The 21,832-nt window shown below is 35.0% G+C and overlaps 2 protein-coding genes across 2 annotated transcripts; one reads left to right on the top strand and one right to left on the bottom strand.

The window, feature by feature from the left end:
• Window positions 1–2,588: 2,588 nt before the first annotated feature.
• LOC121811129 (exonuclease 1-like) lies at window positions 2,589–7,757 on the top strand. Its single transcript, XM_042211928.1, has 15 exons — window positions 2,589–2,892; window positions 3,455–3,574; window positions 3,797–3,920; window positions 4,069–4,206; window positions 4,317–4,526; window positions 4,619–4,794; window positions 4,891–4,963; window positions 5,046–5,169; window positions 5,611–5,708; window positions 5,832–5,886; window positions 5,962–6,593; window positions 6,694–6,721; window positions 7,043–7,253; window positions 7,334–7,447; window positions 7,540–7,757. Exons 1-14 carry the CDS (start codon window positions 2,732–2,734, stop codon window positions 7,347–7,349), a joined length of 2,166 nt encoding a protein of 721 aa, XP_042067862.1. The 5' UTR covers window positions 2,589–2,731; the 3' UTR covers window positions 7,350–7,447; window positions 7,540–7,757.
• A 3,769-nt stretch (window positions 7,758–11,526) lies between these two features.
• Window positions 11,527–11,892, bottom strand: LOC121810777. The gene has a single exon (XM_042211508.1). It carries the CDS (start codon window positions 11,890–11,892, stop codon window positions 11,527–11,529), a length of 366 nt encoding a protein of 121 aa, XP_042067442.1.
• Window positions 11,893–21,832: the final 9,940 nt, after the last annotated feature.

The following is a 21,832-nucleotide window of genomic DNA, read 5'->3' as shown; positions in this document are numbered from 1 at the left end:
AAGGGGCGACGAGTTGAGGACGTTGAGGTCGTTGTTCGACCCGGCTATCCCAAAATACGCATGCCAAATCCACAGCCGGTAATCAGCTACAGCCTCGAGGATCATCGTGAGATTCTTTCCCTTATAGCCGGTCGTGTAGAACCCCTTCCAGGAAGTGGGACAGTTCTTCCACTCTCAATGCATACAATCTATGCTGCCTAACATTCCCAGTAACCCATGCTTCTCCCCGTGCATCTGCATCAGATCCTGACAGTCTTGGGGGGTAGGGCTTCGAAGGTACTGATCACTAAATATTTCAATCACGCCCTCACAGAAATACTTCATACATTCCAGGGAAGTCGTCTCACCGATGTGGAGGTACTCGTCTCACATGTCTGCCGCGCCTCCGTAGGCCAACTGCCGGGTTGCCGCAGTGCACTTTTGAATAGGTGTGTGGCCGGGTTTGCCAGCCGCATCGTGCCTGAAGCGGAAATACATATATCGTTGCTCAAAGGCGTTAACAATACGCATAAACAGGGCTCTGCTCATCCTAAAACGTCGCCTGAAAAGGTTGGCGTTGAACCGCGGCTCCTCTGCGAAGTAGTCTTCGTATAGGCGCTGATGTGCAGCTACGTGATCACGATCAATCGCTTGTCGGCGATGGACAACTGGCCGAGGTCGAGGTACCGCCGGCTGCAAGGCTCTTTGCATCCATTGGTCTATCCCGCGGTTGGTATATGCCTCAAACGCTTCGGCCATTCGACGTTCGTACTCCTCAGCGTCCCTCCCACTACCTCCACTACTACCACCCGCGTTACTCATTTCTCAGTGTTGATCTTGTACAGAAATTAAGATAGAGAGAGTACTCTTTAATACAAGTGGTGCGAATGAAAATGAAGTGCAAATCGCGTATATATAGTGTTTCGAAGAAAAAAAAAACCGTTGGGCTATGCGCTGGGCGATCCGGGCGCTGCAATGGCGCCGAGCGCATAGCCCAGCGCATTTTGACCGCCTAGCGCTAGGCGAAATTCATTTCCGAAAAACCGCTCGGCGGTTTTCGGCTCCTGCAATGGTTCGCCTAGCGACCGCCTAGGCTAGGCGGTGCGCTAGACGCCATTGTGGATGCTCTAAGGATTGAACGTCTAACCTTATGTTTAAGACACACGATGTTAATCATTATGTCAATCATATTGGTCAACTAGTCACTTTTTTGATAGCATAAGAATAAATACTTCATTCATTCCATAAAAATTGAGACTTTTTCTCTTTTTTATCCATTCTATAAAAATAGTTTATTTCTATTTTTAGTAACTTTTTTCTCTATTAAAGTGGGCTCATTCTCCACTAACAATCACCTTTTCTTTCTATCTATCTTTTATTTAGCCAATTATACATCAAAACACATATCATTCCAAAAATCTCTAATGATATATTATGAGAAAGATGAAGTATATTTTTAATGATTTTGGGGATTCTTTCTATTTATCTACGGTTACAAATAAGAATACACCCAATATGTATTTTTATATATTAGTTTGATTTTTTTTTTCACAATGGAAAAATTATTAGTATGAAAGTAATAAATATGAATATAAAATATTATCTATTAACATTATTTTAGTTATGCATATCCAACCATTTAGATTAAACTCAAACTCAAACTCATTTTAGTATAAATATTAATGGGTTTTGCAACAGAAAAACTGAGTTCTAGATCTATTTGGCAGGTTATTTAGAACTATTCTCGCAATTATCACATGTATCATGCATATAACTTGAATTAAATCATGCTTTTGATTAATTGAAACCTAAAACATGCTTTCTACAGAAAGAATTAATTACCTTCTTGTTTCTCCAAAGAATTGCAGATGACTCGCTACTTCTCCACATGATGATCTTCAATATTAGACCACAGATTTTTTGACTTGTTCCCGAACAATATTTCGATATTAGGGTGTGCTGATCTTATCAAAATATATAAGACTTGGTTTGTATGTTTTGTATGATTATTTGAATGATTAGGTATTAAAATTTTAAAATGTTATATTTGTAGATGCTAGATTATTAACTTTTTCCAATATTGAATTATTTAAATTTTTACTTAAATAAATTTGAATTAGAGTTAGATGAAATTTAATTGAATTAGAATTAGATGAAAAATCGGTTCTTCAGTTGCTATAGGAACCAATTGGTTCTACCGAACCAATCCGATCCGATTTCAATTCTTAGATTCATAAAAATTGTAACCGGTTATCCAATCAACTGGCCAGTTAGAACCAAAATTGGCCGAATATATATGCCTACTATTAATAATACAAGTCTTGTTATCCATTAACATTATTTTAACTATGTTTTTTTTTCTTTCTTATTTTCTACTAATATGGCATTATGTCTTTAGGATAAGAAAGAGTATCGATTAATGATTGTCACTCACAAATTCATTACTGGGCCTCTTGGATAGGGATACAAGAAGCCCAATATCATTTACAGCAAAAGCCTAGTCCATTAGTAATACTTATGTATTAGTAATTCCGAAAATTGCCCCCAAAATTTATGAATTTTCATCAGCAATCCCAATTCCCACTGGTACTGTGTTATTCAACATTTTCCCGCCCATTCCCTCCCTCCAAAATGGATTTCCTGGATAAAGTCTCTGTTTAGCGCAAGAAAGGGCAATGGGATTTCGCATCGGTCTGTAATTGTCGAGAACACATCTTGCTGACATTTCTTGAATTATCGATCAAGTTTGGCGATGGGTATTCAAGGGTTGCTGCCGCTTCTGAAATCAATCATGAACCCGATTCACATTAAGGATCTGGAGGGTTGTTTCGTTGCCGTCGATACGTATTCTTGGCTGCACAAAGGCGCTCTTTCTTGCAGCACTGAGCTCTGCAAAGCCCAACCCACATCCAAGTACTTCCACATTGTTGCCTCTCGATTAATTTTTCATCTTCGTCAATGCGCGTATTTTGGGTCTTTGTCTTGAATCTGAGAATATCCGGGTTTTTGTATTTCTGGAAGGGAGAAAATGGGTTTTAGTATGCAGACCCCCATGTTTATATCACTTTGACTCCTTTAATTTTAAGCAATTAATTTTGGGTTATGAGTATGTTCTTCATAGATCTGAAGAAGTAAGTTGCTTTATTAGAGATGTTAAGAACACTTTTTGGTGAATCTCTTTAAAATTGCCACTGATAAATTTCCCATAGCTAAAATAATGGTTAAGTTAATTTATATGGCATTCTTGTCGAAGGGTTTTAGTAGACTCTTGAGATAAGTGTTTTGCAAATAGCCACTCGAGACATAGATCTTTCTTACCTGTTTATAGAAAGTGTGTTTTCAAAATTGTCTGGTTGTATGATCACTTGAACGATATTTCTTATGTAGATTGAAGAAGAAGATTATTTGTATTTGTAATTCTAATGCTAAGTTGAAAGATAAGATGACATAGTGGGCTTCTATCTTGTTTTTTCAGGCACATTAACTACTGTATGCATAGGGTGAATATGCTACGTCATTATGGTGTCAAACCCATTCTTGTATTTGATGGGGGTCCTCTACCAATGAAGAATGAGCAAGAGATTAAGCGAGCAAGGTATTGAATTCTGTCCATCAATTTTCTCCGTTTGATAGGCTTAATATGTTCGGCTGCTTATTAGTAATAGAGTTTCTGAAGTTCCAGTTTTTTGTCACATGGCCATTGCAGTCATGTTATTTTAGCTTCCATACTCCCTGATTTCTTTACCGTGTACCCTTGACCTCTATTTGTTGATTCATTGTGTGTAATTTATATCTTTCTCGCATTTGTTATTTGCAGGTCTAGAAGAGAAAACCTTTCCCGTGCTATGGAACATGAGTCAAACGGAAATCTAAAGGCTGCATTTGACTGCTACCAGAAGGCTGTTGATATATCACCTTCAATTGCTTATGACCTTATTCAGGTGGAATAGCTTTTAATGTTCTGAAATTGCGAAACATTTTTCCAAGTATATTTTGGGGTTATTTTAAACACTTTATGGAGCTAGAACTTAACACTCTTTTTCCTTCCGTTCCTTTGACAGCCTATCTGCTTGTTCTTATTGTTAACAGGTCTTAAAGCAAGAAAATATTGCTTATGTTGTTGCACCTTATGAGGCAGATGCACAAATGACATTTTTGGCAGTCAGCAAACATGTTGAAGCTGTTATAACGGAAGATTCAGATTTAATTGCATTTGGTTGCCCAAGAGTGAGTTTTACTTGCTCATGCTTTGTTCTGATTATTCCATAGGCATTGTACTTATATTTTCGTGTATCTATTTTTGTTATATTCTCATGAACCTGTACTGTATAACACAGATCATCTACAAAATGGATAAATTCGGGCAAGGTGTTGAGTTTAAGAGTGCCATGCTACAACACAACAAAGAACTAAATTTAGAGGGATTCACCCAAATGATGCTGTTGGAGATGTGCATTTTAAGTGGGTGCGACTATCTGCCATCTCTCCCAGGAATGGGCCTGAAAAAAGCTCACGCTCTGATGAAAAAGTTTAAAAATCACGAGAATGTAAACTCACTCTCTTATTATGGACATTTTGATGCTTTCTGTCAGTTGATTCACATTAAAGTTTGGTTACTAAATATCATACCATGATGCAGGTCATCAAACACTTGAAGTACAACAGCATTGATGTAACTCCACTTTATGAGGAATCATTCAAGAAAGCAATTTTGACTTTCAAGCATCAACGCGTTTATGATCCTATTAGTGACGATATTGTACATCTGTCTGAGCCAGTTGGCATTGCTGATGAAGATTTAGACTTTTTAGGCCCATATCCTTTTGCTATAGATTGCATAATTAGTAAATTGATCTACACAAGCACATATCCCTCCGTGCTTTACTAGAAGGATACCTTAACTAGAATCACGTCATTGCCCCAGCATGTGGCTAAAGGCATTGCAGAAGGAGACATAGATCCTATCACTAAAGATCCCATCCAAGTACGTCTCATACTTTTTCATTGATTTAGAATTATTGTGCACACCATGAGCTCCTCTATAATTATCTTCTTGTGATAAGTAGATAGAATCTGGTGCTGCTGAAAAGACACTTCAAGCAACTTACCAGCTCAAGTTTTTCAAGCCTGACGGTGAAAGGGAGAAGATTGATTTGCCTGTGCAGAAAAATATTCTCACAAACTACTTCTGTATCCAATCAAGGCAATTTTTTTAGTTTGTCATTCTCTCATTTTCACGCAGCTGGTTAGCTTTGTTGCATGCACCCTTACACTAAAGCCATGGAGCCTAGGTTGAACTCTTTAAGAATATCCTATTTTCCTTCTTGTTAACGTTAAGTGCAGGTTCAACTTTTGCTTTATATAAGCTCCTGAGTCCCTAACCCTTGTCATGTGACTCATGTAAGGCAATAGGATGCACATGTTTCTTACGCTTAAATCTCGTCAAATTCCATGGTCTACAGTTACCTTGAACCTATATCACATTTGGTTTGATAGTTTTTGCAGTGATTTCGTGTTCTCACAAGTGTAATATGAGAGGGTTATAGCATGCAAGGAACACAATTTATTTCTTGTTTATCTCACACCTCTTTAGAGGATTAAGAAAAGTTGGCTTTCCCTTGACTTTATAAGGCTTCGCTTCTCTTGAGGCAAAGAGGAAATTCAGGGCCCCTCGAATTGTACCAAATGAAAACAATAAAACTTCCAGTCCTAGCCTAGGTTTACATGAGGTCAGTTCTAATTGAATATAATATGCCTGCTTATCAGAGGGCCAGCTACCAATTTAAAGATCAGACATTTTATTTCTATCACAATCTGTCATTTGCTAATTATTTTTGGTATTTCTGTTTTAGGAAAAGCATGGCTCTGAAACTGATGATTTGAAGGTTTTAGGGGAACATAATCCCGGTGAGAATTACATTTCTACAGATACGAAGCTATTTCTGCAAATCAGTGCCTACTGATTTGTTTGTACATGTATAGGGCCATTTAGCAAGAGAGGAGTCATGGGAGATAAAGAAATGCTACCACTTACATCACTGCAAAATTCAGTATGTAAGCCTTGTATCTCCTTGCACAAGGATCTTGACTCTAATCAAGAAAACAGAAAGGCGACACCAGGAAATAAAAATGTTATAGTGAGAAGCTCATATTTTATGAAAAAACCTAATGGGGAGACAGGGAAGGAAAATGAGAGTGATGTGTACAACAGTGGTGATAACAAATTGGACACATTTGCATCTGAGAAAACATGCAAAACGGAGGAGAAGAGAATCACTTTATGTAGTCCTTATTTTCGGCCCAGCATCAAGCAAAATGCTAATGGTCAGACAAGCAATCTTTTCGAGAAGTATTTCTTCCAGACTCGCAGTTCAAAATTGTCTGACGTAGACAATGATGGTGAGTCAAAAAAAATAGTCGAGTACCCAAAACACAGAGTGAGGAGTTCTTTTTTCAAAGAAACTTCTGTAAATGAGAATCACCTGTCCAAAGACAAGACAATCAGTGGCATTGCTGATGAGTCTCACAATAACAGTCACCAGGGGCTGTCAACTGATGATTCATTAGAATGCACGGCAAAGAAAAGAAAGTTAGCTCAAACTGATAGTCCAAGTGTACGTGCTTCTTCTTAGTCCTGATCATTATTATATGTTGTATTCTATATCTGATTCTCAAGTACTATTGGCTATATAATTTATATCCCATATGCTGCAGGATGCAAATGATAACAACTGGAGATCAGGTATATTTCCTGTTAAATATGTGCTGAGAAAAATGGATATTCTTCAATTTTGTTTCAGATAATTCCTAGTTGAGATAGATAATTACATCATGTTACGCACTATTTTGTCAAAGAGAAGTTCAACATGAAAGTGTCTGCTTCAGAAAGGATTGAATCGTTGAGTTGTACAATGTGCTTCAGTTTCTCTCTTGGCCTCTATTAGTTTCTGATAGTATGCAAAGCTTATTCCCAGTAGCACAAGAGTTCATAGCCTAAGTTGCATATACTTCTTTCAAGCTTGAGTGCCATGACACTGTTGTTAAGACAACATTACCCTTTCAGGTTACTCTTCTGATCCAGAGGATGAAGAGACACCTCAAGAGGGAAAGTTTGGCTCCGATATTAGTCATTTGGGGCGTTATTCTAATATAGCAGAAAAATCAATGGAAAAGTTCGTAGCAGTGATATCATCATTTAGATACAGTGCATCTGGCTCTCGTGCTAGTGGTCTTCGTGCCCCTCTAAAAGATATAAAGAACAACTTCAAGAGAAGGTGAAAAGCATACCAATAATGTGTCCCTTTTTTCCACAAAGATAAAGAGCCTCAACTATGCCACCTCTTGTTTGAACTAGGAGATCTATACAATGAAGCTCAACCCCAGAAACTTGTTTATGCACCCCCAGAAGCATCAAGATACCATAAAGCTTAAAGTTTTAAGTTTTGGTCCAAATGCATCAACATAAAAGGTTATTGAGAACTTTAATCTTTCTCATTCATGTCTGTCATTGATCATTGAATTTTAATTGACCTTTTATTATCTTTTTCTGATTTGTTTCAGGGCTAGTTAGAGATCTGAGATGCATGTTCATTGCTGCTGCTTCTTGCTTCCATTCATACAAATGTCAAGAAATCCAGAAGTCCATGATATTTTGTTCAATATCTATGAATTCCTACCTCAAGCATAGTGGTAACCTTAGTTAGGCGTGCCCTCATCATCATCCAGATATTGTAACTTTATTTTTTTTCAGAAAAAAGGAAATTACCTTTTCCTAGTCCTATTGAAAAGCTTATGCAAATTCTTATGCGGTCATTTTTTCTGGAAAAAAAAACAGATCTTGGATGAGCTGATTGACCATATTGAGGCAATTATGACCATAAAAATGATCAATATGGAGTAACTAATTTAGTTTTATATGTCAATTGTACTCTATCAATCTGACTTTTTTTTATCTTTGTAGATTTTGGCTCCATGCTTCTTTTTATTTATAATTAATACTTAATTTAATAATCTAATCTTGTGTGGGTGATGATAATGTGGTGACATTTAGCACCACTCTTTTTGTTAAAGTAAATAATTTATGATATAAAGAAGTCATAAGTCGCTATCCTAACGGAAAGTAAATTGTATTGATTACTAATTATGTGATCCAATTGTAAGCATTAGTTACAAATCTAATCATCTGGCAATCAAATTACAACACTCAAATTATCGTAAGTTTTACATTGCTTTCACAAATCATGTCGCCATTTGTGGATGCATATATAGGACTTCAAAATGATTGTCTTTTGTTCCATATTGATCATTGAAAAAGGCCTAACATGTCCTTTCATATACATCCAAACAATGAAAGCTTTCTCAATAAACAAAGGGTTTGAATTTGGGTGAAAGTACAACTTAGTTGATTAGACGTTTCTCCAATATTTAATATGTCAAAACTTTGAATTCCGATGATGAAAGTACAACTTAGTTGATTAGACGCTTCTCCAATATTTAATATGTCAAAACTTCGAGTAATCACATGAATAAATGGAACATTATTAATCTTCTTTACATGAAAAAATAGGAGATAAGTTTAAACATCATGGCTCCATCCCTTTATTGGGGCCCAAATAAAAAAAATCCATATTAAGCTTCAAATAAGAAATACATACTACTATAAGTCTATAACTATACTTTCAACTTAGTCTCTTAATAATTTGAAAATCACAATTTGATACCTACATATTAATTGATCACTCCAACTTTGTGCTGCCACATGACACATATGATGCAAAATAATAACAATATACTCTATAGTGCAAACAAATTGTCTTTAATGCAAAATCTACTGTCTATAATGCAATCTGGATAAATCAGTGTACAATTTGTATTATAGATAGTTTATTTTGCATTAGACGGTCTATGTCTTTAATGCAAAATAAAAAAAAAATATACAATGCAATCCACGTATTATCCATCGACGACGTCTACTAATATTTGTTGTATTATAGCGTTGTTATTTTGTATTATACGTGCCGCGTGACAACATGAGGTTGGAAGGACGTTATAATTTGAACTTAAAAAATTATTTTTGAAGTACTCTCCAAACTATACAAGTTAAGTTTGTCATGTGTTAGCCCAATAATTTCCAACAAAAATTAGACGACATTATGATTTTCTCTTATTATAACCAAAATACTTTTATATTTTATATTTCGGTAGCAGTAAAAAATTTACACTAAGACTTCAATTTTTAATTATAACTAGTATGACTATTTATATTTTCTCCCCAACCACCAGCAAGAGAAGATCTTATATACTATCAATTAGAAGATTGAGTCATCAACATACTTATTAACCAAAGTTTAAATATAAAAAGCTTGACCCTCTTTCTATAATTTAAAATTAATTAATTCCTTTTTTTTCTTGATTTGGAAGTTCATGTACTCCCTTCTGTCACACCGAAGTTAACCCACTTTTCCTTTTGATTTGTCCCAATCAAGATAACCCATTATCTAAAAATGAAAACACTTTTATCTCTGCTTTATTCAATTTCTCTTACTTTACTCTCTTCACTTCACACAAAATAAAGTTACATAAATTTTCGTGCTCTCAAAGAAAGGGTCATCTTCCCTGGAACTGGAACGGTGGAGTAGTAAACAAGGCCCCACCTCGGCAGGGCCTTCTCTGTCACAGGTAATATTTTAGAGTGTACAGGTAGGTCTATTGAATAAACATATAGGAGTATAATAACCACAAATCAATTCCTCCATGAATAAATAATTATGTCAAATTAATAGCTTCAACAATCTAGTGCCTCAAAATTGTCCACGTAGCATATTAATTTATGGTTTTTACGTGGCCTTAGTAAATCTCTCGAAAGTTTAGACTAAAATAGTTTATCTAGTTCAGAACAAGATGACTAAGTTTAATTTGTTAAGTTTGCTACTAAATGACAAAATTAACGTAGTTGATGAGAATCATGAGATGCCGTGGTAATGCGGTTTACAAAACAGTACTCCCTCCGTCCCGAGCTACTCGCTCATTTCCTTTTCGGCTCGGAGATTAAGGAATGAGTGTGTAGGAAAGTAAAAAATGACGGCTGTAGGTGAAATTTTTTACTAGAAATGGAAAGAGTGCAAGTAACTTGGGACGCCCAAAAAGGAAATAAGTGCGAGTAGCGCGGGACGGAGGGAGTATTTTATTAATTGTTTTAGATGACTAATGCTTGAGTTTGTCATTAACAATCAGACTTGGAGATTTAGAGCATATTAAACAAATACTGACTTACTTATATACTCTATAGTTGAAATGAGGCAATCTATTTTATGAAAGATTCCAAAGGAATTTTAACCTGCCACCTGTTATTGTGTAAGACCAATCACTTATTCAGATAAGTAAGCAAAATATTCTTCACTTAATTAAATTAATTTGATTTGTTTGCTTTTGCCTCCTAATCTCGCAACGCGTAGTGTTGTGTGATTAGCCACGTCAGTTTGGCAAATTCCATCTTGCTCCGTACCTCCTAATTTGTCTCATTAACCTTCTAAGAGCATGCACACCAAAGATTATATATTGAGTACATACCGAATATGCTTTAGTGCTGACTGCCGAAGTACGTCGTTGCAGGCATTAAACACAAGAATTATATGCTTAATGACTATAATGACGTATTTCAGTAGTCAGCACTAGATACCCGGGTATGTACTCAAGGATCTTTGTTGATCATCATGCTCTCAAAATGGCACGTAAGAGCACATATCACCATTGCCCAATCATAACCGGACGCTTGTATTATTTCAATTTTAATTTCATTAGTAACTTAAAAAACCAGATTTTTTAAAAGTAAGAAATACTACTACTATTTAGTAGCCAATATTATAACTAATGTCGTAAAACTCCTACCCAGTTTAAAGTGTTTATATTCATATACTATTGTCAAATCCTTGTGCAATAGCACATATCATCACAACAATATTGTTTCAACAAATCGAATTTATAATATACAGCCCATACTAAAGCAAATTTGTCTCAATAATATTAGGAGGAGTTGAATTCATAGAATCCACAACTAGCTTTATAATTTACTCCTAAAATAAAACTATTTTTAGTAGTACCATAGCTGTGGCCTGGGAGGCAGAAATGGACAAACTTTCACAGAAAAAAATGAGATCTATTGAATCAGAAGTGGCGTAATGCCCCACCCACCCTCTTCTTACCCTAACAGAAACCTAATCTAACACCCAGGAATTTGGATCTTTCCAACTTATGTAAGATGCATCCAATATTAATAAATCAATTTTTTTTTATATCATGGAGTACTAATTAAAATGACTCCATTAAAAAACTCTTTTTCCCCTTTCTCTGATTCTCTTTTTTGAGCGAATTAATGAAGCAATTGTATTTCGATTTCAATATTTTTCCTTCTTCCATTTTTCTTACAACAAACGGACACAATTCTTGGAAATTCCGACAATCACTATAATCGATTTCTGACAAGAATGGATCCCAAAAACCATTAAAAAAAACTTAAAATTTAAATTAATTAATTTCAATTCTCAATCGTCACGTTTCGAGAAAGCCGGTGAGGCGGAGAATGGAGTTACGGACTTGGCTCAAATCCCGTCCCTTGAGAGTCCTCCCGTTGCCCGTACAAACGGAGAAGGCCATCATCTTCCCGGCCACGCGCCGCCCCAATATTACGTGCGGCGGCACCATCTCTCCGTCGCCGCCGCCGCAGTCTTCCAAATCGTACCGCAACCACGACACGTTCTCCGGGATACTCACCGGAACCGCCGTCGAGTTCTGCTTCTTAACACTCTTCATCTTCTTCCTCTTGAATTCCTTCGAATTCAACTGGAAATCGCCGCCGCCGCCGACTTCGTCGCAAAAGTTAAACACAACCTCGGATTCGTCGAACTCTTCTGCCATTGTAAGAATCTGAAGTAAGGAAATGGGGATGAAGCTGGAGAGCTGGGAATGGTGGGAAATGGAATGAATTTATAGGGGAAAATGGATGAATGATTGAGTGTTTAATCATAGCAAGATCGATTTGATTGCTGGCGTCACTGTGAAGAGGTCCCCTCTTTTTGATTAGTACTGCAGCAGTATTTCTTTTTTTTATTAAATTAATTAATTAATTTTTCTAAACTTAAAAATCTTACAAGGTTTGAATTGTTTAACCTGCGGCTTACGGCTTTTGCTGTCTTTATGTATGACTATTGTAGCTTAAGAATAAATACAATTAATTTGCGTATTAATGTACTCACATTTGTGTTAATTAATTGTTTTTCTTCTGTCTTATTCCTTGCGTATTATGTACTCACATTTGTGTTATACTACGGCGTAGAAGAGTAGTGCTATATTGCTAACTCAATATTTAATTGCTAACTACAATTAAATAATAACAATTAGATATTCAAATTAAGGGCCTAGATCATCACTCCTCAAATGTCAATACGATCAACAAAAAACGTCAATAGTCAATTTACAACAAATCAGTTGTAACTAACTTTTGAAAAACATCTCATAACTTTAAAACACATATAACTTTCTCGATTTAAATTATTTTTTTGCACAACATATATCAAATTAAAGATAATTTCATAAGGATTCTAACGAGATCTCACTTGCATATGTTACGATGTCAAAATTTGAAAAAAATTTCAAAAAATTTCAATTTTTTCGTACATCAACAAATGTCAACATGATATATAAAACATGTCAATATAAGCAATGTGTTAACATTCTCAAAGCATTGTGTTGATATTTTCGAAACACTATATTGACATTTTCATCCAAAACCCTAATTTGATATTTTTTTTTATTTTTTTCGATTTAATTAATAAAAACGAAAATTACACTTGGCAAATTGTAGACCACAAGTTTTCTAAAATCCTATGGTCTTAAATTAGTTGTAGTTAGCAATTAAATGATGAGTTAGCAATTGATCACTCCTCTATTACCCTAGTACCTAGTACCTAGTACGTATGTATCAAGTTTTTTCACTGGGGGAATGTATCAATATTTTATTGTACTAATAAACACGTTACTCCAATTTATCATCGCTTGCTCTAAATGTTTTAACATTTTAAAGACGCATGTCTTCACTCGATAATATCCACATTTTGTGACGATTGAAAATAATGTACTTGACGTATAAAATTATTAAATTCGTAGTGAAATTAAATGTATCAAAAAAATTGTTGTTTTACATTTACATATACAATTATAGAACTTGATAATATCAGAATACGGTTATAGGCGAAGTCAAATTTCGTTATTCACATTACGTAGTACATATCTTATCGTTAATCAGTATGGAGCATTTTAAAATAGATTAATTAAATGAAAAGTATGTTAAAGAATCATGTAGCAATAATTTATGCCTTTTGAATAACTATACACACACGGACACGCTCAAGTTTGGATAATCTTTTGACAAAAAATAATGTATAAATTCCCCAATAAGCTCATTTTTCAAAGAAAGAAATTTGATTATGTCAACTAGATATAGTACTACTAGCTGAAATTCGATCATCGTGTGCAATATATGGACTAATTCAATAGACATTTCACTTATTTCAACGTTTCAATAGTAAGAGATATATGGAAGTTAAGGGTTTAGTGTTAGTTAAGATTTTATTTACATTAGTCAATTCTTGACAGATCATTCTCTCAAAATCTTGACAATTTCGAACAAGTGAATCCGAATTTAACTAATTAAGGGAGTTGGGGTAGCTTGCTTTTTCATTTAAAAAAGTGCAAGTGAGATTTGATTAACGTCCAATAGAGACGATCACTTATATAATTGGTATAATTAAGTAAGTTTTATATATAGTAATAGCTTTTCTTAACTATGATTAGGGCTGGGGAAAAATACCGAAATGCTTAAATACCAGCCTCTTATCGCACCGAAAAAATACCGAAAATACCGAATTTTCGATATACCGTGATTTTCGGTACGATATGATACCTTACTGAAATATTTCGGTAAGGTAAAGGTATGAATTTTTATATACCGCGGTATACCGCGGCATACCGAAATTCGGTATATACCGTAATTTAAGGTATATACCGTAAAATATGAATATAATAATATATAAAGTATTTTATATATTTTTAAATTATAAAATTTATTGTGAAATATAATATGATATGAATAAAATATACTAGTATTTAATACCCCGTATATTATTTAAATTAGTATAAAATATAAATAGTATTCTAAAAACTCAAATATTCCATTTTCATTGATATTGAAAGTAAGGTATACCGCAAAAGTATGGTATACCGAACTTTGGTACGGCATACCGAAAATGAGGTACGATATCGGTATGAAAATTCTCCATACCGAAAATAAGGTATACCGAAGTTCGGTATACCGAAAATTTTGGTAAGATAAATGTATGATTTTTTCGCATACCGAATTTACGGTAAGGTATACGGTATTGTGGTTTCGGTAAGGTATATCGTACCTACTGTTGGGTTACAAACCTATCCCACATCGGATGAGTGAGGGAAGTTGGAAGGTGTATATAATTCCTGTCCAACCCCAATTAGTTTGAGGCCTTTTGGGAGTGACCCAAAAACAAATCCGTGCGAGTTTGACTCAAAGCGGACAATATCAAACTAATGTTGCAGTCGACGATCCTAACATGTGGTATCAGAGCCCAGGTGGCTATGGGGTTGTGCCTGGATGAGCCTCGGTTAGGGTCGGGCCCTGAAGGACTCGGGTTAGAGTCGAGCCCAGGATGACCCAGGGGCCAGGGTTGGAACGACCCATGTTTGTGTCGACTGCGTTCCCGATGTGGTCTCGGTTTGAGGGGAGGTTTGTTGGGTTACAAACCTATCCCACATCGGATGAGTGAGGGAAGTTGGAAGGTGTATATAATTCATGTCCAACCCCAATTAGTTTGAGGCCTTTTGGGAGTGATCCAAAAACAAATCCGTGCGAGTTTGACTCAAAGCGAACAATATCAAACTAATGTTGCAGTCGACGATCCTAACAAGCCACTCCTAACTATGATCCATCGCATTCACTTAAAAAAGAAGTGAATATGCCATGAGGCATGAGGTATGGTTGGTTGAGAGGGTTTGTGTTGGAGGGGGGGGGGGGTATGTGTTGAAGAAATGATGAATTTTGGATATGCTTTCTATGAATCACGTTACTACCTAGCCTTTGTGGATTAATTATGATTAGGTTAGGTTAGGAAGGTGGAGACGTAGTGAAGGTGTTGCAATCAATTTATGACCAATGAATTAAGTTTGTAGACATTTTTTGCTTACTAAATATGGTATATGTATAGTGGATGCACACATGTGATTGGGGGCATCTACATTTGCGTTGCAAAAGTGTGATGAAATTTGCCAAACTCTATTAACAGCCATATTTCGCTGTCCTCATTTTCCACAACTTTCTCAATTTTTGTGTGTATGTGGGGTCATGTGGATGTAGATATTGTATATGAAAATTAAGTACATATGCATCAATTTAGTCTGGATGATCTAGTGATGATGCGAGCTTTCCGGAGACAATAGATCGTCTAAACCGAACTTATTGCCTTTGCCCCCCTTAAATTTCTCATATAACTAAGATAATAAATCATAAAGATACTAGATACTAAATCAGGGATGTAATTAAATGCAAACTCTAAATATTGTACAAACTCCAAACTATAATCTAGACTGATAGAAAATGTCAACCGATGACAAAATAATAGCAACAAAATTTTTCAACACAGTGCTAATGGTTGATGCTGTGTTGATATTGTGTTGACATTTTTTGTTGCTGTTTGTCATCTGTTGACATTTTCTCATGGTGTACAATATTTAGAGTTTGCATTTTATCATTAACCTACTAAATCATATAACTAAGGAAATAAAGGAGTATAAATTATTAATTATATTTATGCTTACAATATACTATGAATATATCATTATAAATTTCTTTGTCCAAGAAACACACACATTTTGTTCAATTCAATTGTGTGGCCTTGGGAATCATATCTACCATAATTCTCTCCCCCCATCCACAAAAATATGCACAATTTTGTTATTTTGAAATGTTGAATAAGAATGTACAGATTATACTTTTAGACAACATCTCTTATTTCTAACCTCTACGTCTCAATTTAGTTACAACAAATGCCAATTATGAAGCGCTTTCTTTCCACATATTTAGTAGTAATATAACTAATATGTGTAATTTTCTCCATTCATAAAAGACCCTAATATAAGTATTTATTAAATCAAACTCGTGAAGCGTAATAGACCAGGGGTATGTACGTACTTCATCAGATGAATAGAGTATAATAAAAATGTATACTACAATCTACTCCCTCCGTTCTATAGTAATAGATGCATTTCTTTCCGATACGAAGATTAAAAAAAAGTATGTAATGTATTAAATAAAAAGATAATGAAACAGAAGAGAAGAAAATGTAGAGAGAATAAAGTAAGAGAGTAAGAAAAGTAGGTGAGAAGAAATGTGTTGATTTTTACTAAAAAGGAAATGATTCTAGTATTATGGAACGTACCAAAATGACTCCACTACTATGGAAAGAGAGAGTACTTATTATGAACACCATTTCTTCATCTTTTTTACGCTTTATTTACTTATTTTTCTAATACTATTTCGATAGTATGCTTACAGATTTTCATAAAATTTCATGCCATATATAACGGGTGAGTCTATTTCATCTTGAACTTTAATATGTGGTACTATTTAAAATGCATGTTATCTTCATAAGTGCCAAAAATATGAACATAAATAAATGTTGGTAGATCTTAATTACTACTGTAAAATAACGGGTTGTAGACGTTTTTTTTATATATAAATATACGCACGATTATAAATATGGAATAAGTTTACTAATTTGTAAACTAAATTAGATAGAGCAACATGATTTCTTCCATATCGCGTAACACAACAACCAATGCCACGTTATAAATTAAATGCAAAAAACTCTATAAAAGGGAAAATGGGTCACCGACCAACCAAAGATCTATATATCCTCTCTTTTCACTTATCGGAAAGATTAAGAGAGGTAGAGATGAAAGGATTTTCCTTTTCTTATAAATAATACTGTAAATATATTTTGGATTTGCCTCGTTGGTTTATAAACCAATAACGTGTTTCTTCCTTTCTTTCTTTCCATTCAATATACAATACCCTAATGATTTATAAAACAAATGAGGAAAAAGAAATCGTACCTAACTGAGAAGACTATTCAATTACGTACTACCTCAGTCTCATTAAATATGAAACGTTTGCTTTTTCACCCATGTTTTGAAAAAATGATAATATATAATTAAAGTATAAACAAATAAAGCAAAAAAGAGAATAATGTAAGACCATGTTTATCGGTGGGGAGTGGTCGACCTCCACATCATTTAGGAATTAAAAAATAAATAAAAAAATGAAACTCACGGTCTCTCTCCCTCTTCGACCACGGTCCCTTTGAGGGCAACCACATACAGCCTGGTATTCCTCCTCATTTATTACATCAGCCAATGAGATTGTGCCAAAAGGTACAATTTCATTGGTTGATAAATATTTTATTTTAAATTAAAATATCTTTTATATATTATGTCCAAAAATTATAAAAATTATACCAAATTTTATAATTTTTCATCCTCTACAAATAGAGACTACATTTGCTATAGTTTTGAATGAAAAAATATTATCTTTTCTCCTCCCATAATCCTTCTTTGATACAATTTCATGAAATATTTTTTTTAGCTTTCTTTGCTAGTTCTGCACTAATTATGTATTTTAAATTTCGTATTTTAATTATTTTAGTTTATATTTTTTATTTGTTTATTTTTATAATTTCTAATTTGTTATTTATTGTTCAATAATAAATATTTTATATGTTAATATTATTATTGCAAAATAATATAAAAATAATTATATATTGGTGTGGTTGGGTGGTCATTGATAAACCATAAAAAAGTGTGTGGTTGGGTTGGATGAATATTAATGATGTGGATGATGATGTGGAGGAGATGAAAATTAATTAAATATTGAAAAAATGGATGATTGAGCTGGGTTGAGTGGTTATTGATAAACATGGTCTAAAGAGGACTCTCATCTAATTTGCGCAAAAGCAAACGTTGCATATTTAATGGGACAAAGGGAGTATATATTTCAAAGCTCTTAAAACGCAAATAATATGAATATAGGGGTGCATTAAAATGCTAACTTTTCTTAAATTACTAATTTGCTAATAATCAACACATTACATTAAAAATGTCAACACATATTTGTGTTGACATATTTATAAACTGTGTTGACATTTAAATATCAATGTTAACACAATGTATTAATATGTCAACATATGTGTTGATATTACATCATCATCGTGTTAGACATTTTTAATATAGTGCAATTAACAAATTAACAATGAAAAAATAATGAAAAATTAGCAACGGATCAATCCTATAAATATAACCGTAGCTACAAATAAAAATAAAAATAAAAATGAGAGATCGAATCAAAACGGCTAGCTTGCAGCGGCTCCGAGCTATGAATTGAAAATTTGATTTGGGTAGAAGCCGTTAATTGAAAGGGATCGGCGCAACCGGCGGCTCTTCCGGCGCAACGAAAGGGTCCCACAGTCTGGACTCTGGAATAATGAAGTAAACGAGAGAGACATGCAATCATGTGTCGACACGTATATAGTTTAACAATCACAAGACAGGAATCTAAACCATGCCTCCAGTTGTCACTCCACGTGTTCCTATTTTAGACACACGACGCCTACATTTTCTACTCACTCCCTGAGCGAAATATTGTCCACGTTTAACCCGACACACGTTTTAAAAAATATGTAAAAAAAAAGAATGAAAAAGTTAGTGGAGTTTGGATTTCACATTTAGATACTATTAGTTTTATGAAGTGGAGTAATAAAATATAAATATAATGAGTTAGTGGAAATTTGACTCCATTTATAAAAAATGGAATAAAAGCAAAGTGGACATTATTTCGTGGATGAGCTGAAATGGACAACATTTTATAGACGGATATAGAATAATATACTCCCTTTGTCTTATTCAAGATGTCAGTATTTCCTTTTTAGTTAGTCTCACCTAATATATCTATTTTTATATATTTGGAAATAAAACTCTATCACATTTTTTTCTCTTTAGTTATCTGCTTATCAATTCCTCTTAAAATCTCGTGCATTTAAGAATGTAAACATCTTGAGTGGAACGTATAATAGTATTTTGCGTAGAGCATGATAGTTCTATATATTATAGGGCAAATTTTTTTGTAATTTTTGTCTTTGTCACTTTAATTGATGTTAAGATGTAGAAAATAGAACTTGTATAAATAGACGCAGTGAAAACGTCATCGTTGAAAGACAGAGATGATGAGGTGGCCATCACTAAAAATGAAAGGTAGATGAAGAATAAAAATGAAATTGTAGGGGTTATGGTCCAAATGATAACTAAATGAAGTTTTCTAACCTTAGTAGGCCAACCGCCCACAATGAGTTTGTCGACTTTCTAATCCCATATCATAAGATCCTTAATATATCCACTTAAAAGGCATTTCTTAATTTTTTTATTAAAATTTGTGTTAATGTCTTGTTAGAGCATCTCCAAGGGGAAATGTAGATTGTGAAGATATATTTCCCATTTACATTCTCAAAAATGTAATTATACCTCCTTAAAAAGTAATGGACTTCAAAAGAAGAAGGTAAATTAAAAAGATAAACAAAAATACTTAACTTTTTACCTTTTCTTCCAAGAAGAATGCATTCTCAAAATGAAAGAAGGGGGTTTAAATTGATAGTGGATGTGAGGTGACGTGCATATTTTGCTTTTAGGGGAAAACGACAGTGCATGGCATTTGTAATTTAGCCATTATCTGCACGAACATTTCACCTAAAATTAAGTAAATCTACCTTATCCACGACTCTCTCATCTCATTCACCATTTTCTGCTCAATTAGCACAAACACTTTTTTCTATTCAATCCATCGATGGGATGTCACTTGTGTCCTTTGGTACTAAGGCCACGAGGGAGATGCCCATCCTTATGGCATGGCCCCTCATGATATAACAAATCTACTATCATTTCATCTCCTTCCACTAATGTAAGTACGTATAATGTTGTAAAACAATGAAACCCACTATTTGTAAGTGGTTTGGAAGTCCTTGCAACTTAAAAAGAAATGAAATTACGAAAATTTCAAAAGTCCGAAAAATAATAAATTGACGAGTTTACCACTTAAACGATGTTAGATGGCTAAAATCTATCGTACATCACGCAAATACGATGAGTTTGACCTATCAACGTATTTTTCAAGCACCATACGAATTTCAATTCATTTTGACACACTTGACTTTTTCGGCGTCGCCGACGTCGTCTAATGGAACTGCATCATCCACTACAAATCGTTTTAATAGATGATGACATAAATTTTAATACTATAAAATTAACAAAGTGGGAGATATAGTAATAAAAAATGATTGAAGTATTTTTAGTAGGGAATAGTACTCCCTCCGTCCCATAGTGGATGTCACATTTGGAGACGGGCACGAGATTTTATGAGGTGTTTTGTGTGTTAAGTGGAAAGAGAAAATAATATATTTATATTAATGTGAGAGAGAAATTTTTCCAAAAAGAAAATATGACATCTTTTGTGAGACAAACTAAAAAGGAAAATGTGGTTGAGGAGGGTGGTTGAGGAGGGTGGCTGAGGAGGGTGGCAAGGATAGTAGTTGAGGAGGGTTCAAGTGGTGACATCTTTTGTGACATCCAAGCCCCCTAGTTCAAGTGGTTGAGGAGGGTGGCAAGGATACCGCGCCATCCTGGAGGTCTCGAGTTCGACTCCTGGATGGCGCAACTTGGGATTAATATCCCCTGTGGGCCTAAACAAGGCTTGTTGCCTTGGGGCTTTGCAAGCTTACGGGCCTGGACCCGTCTGAGGGTGGACAACTTACGGGCCTGGACCCGTCTGGGGAAGGCTAGTTCGTGCGGCCACGAGGGGCAGGGGGAGGCTAGTTGGCTTGCCAATGTATATCGAACTCGAAAAAAAAACTAAAAAGGAAAATGTGGCATTCATTATGTGACGGAGGGAGTAATATATATTCCATCACATTAGAAAAAAAACTTATAAAAATAAGAAAATTAATTTAAGTGGACGTGTTAAAATGGAAAAGAGAGGACTAACATAAAAATATAAAGTATAAACTATAGATATAAAATACTACTACTCTCTTCGTCCCACAAGAATATGCACTCTTTCCTTTTTAATCCGTACCACAAGAATATTCAATTTTGGAAACTCTTTTCTCTCTAATGAGGTGAGACCCATTACCTACTAACACTATTTTAATTACCTTTTCTCTCTACCTCTCTCTTAGAGCATCTCCAGTGGTCGGCGAGCGAGCGGCTTGCCGATTTTTGGCGCTCGCCGAACTATTGCAGCCGGCGAGCGCCAAATCAGCGAGAATTTCGGCGAGGGTACGCCGATTCCCGGGCGCTTGCCGATTCTCTCGCCGATCGGCTCGCCGCTATTGCAGCCTCCCGATCGGCGAGGAACCGACGAGCGAATTTTTTTTTTAAATTTTCGAAACACTATATATACGCGATTTGCACGACATTTTCATTCGCACCACTTGTTTTAACGAGTACTCTCTCTATCTTAATTTCTGTACAAGATCAACAACGCGAAATGGATCTCAACAACGAGCCAACTTCAGGGTCGAGCTGGTCTCAAACTCCCGCGGTCCCCGTGGGAAATGGATGGAATCAGATGCCCGGGTACTACAACAACATGTACCCTTGGCAGCAGATGATGCCCAGGATGGCATCTGGTGGTGGTATGCCGGGATGGCAGGGGATGCCGGGGGGTCAG

Source organism: Salvia splendens, chromosome 7 (assembly GCF_004379255.2).
Source record: "Salvia splendens isolate huo1 chromosome 7, SspV2, whole genome shotgun sequence".
In the NCBI taxonomy this organism is placed as follows: Eukaryota; Viridiplantae; Streptophyta; class Magnoliopsida; order Lamiales; family Lamiaceae; genus Salvia; species Salvia splendens.
Note: the sequence above shows the minus strand (reverse complement) of the source record. Positions and strands in the feature narration are given on the sequence as shown.

Coding starts and splice junctions, on each gene's coding strand:
- LOC121811129 (XM_042211928.1), top strand. CDS start 2,732: ATGGGTATTCAAGGGTTGCTGCCGCTTCTGAAATCAATCATGAACCCG. Junction 2,893..3,454: donor AAAGCCCAACCCACATCCAA/GTACTTCCACAT, acceptor TTGTTTTTTCAG/GCACATTAACTACTGTATGC. Junction 6,594..6,693: donor CTCAAACTGATAGTCCAAGT/GTACGTGCTTCT, acceptor CATATGCTGCAG/GATGCAAATGATAACAACTG.
- LOC121810777 (XM_042211508.1), bottom strand. CDS start 11,892: ATGGCAGAAGAGTTCGACGAATCCGAGGTTGTGTTTAACTTTTGCGAC.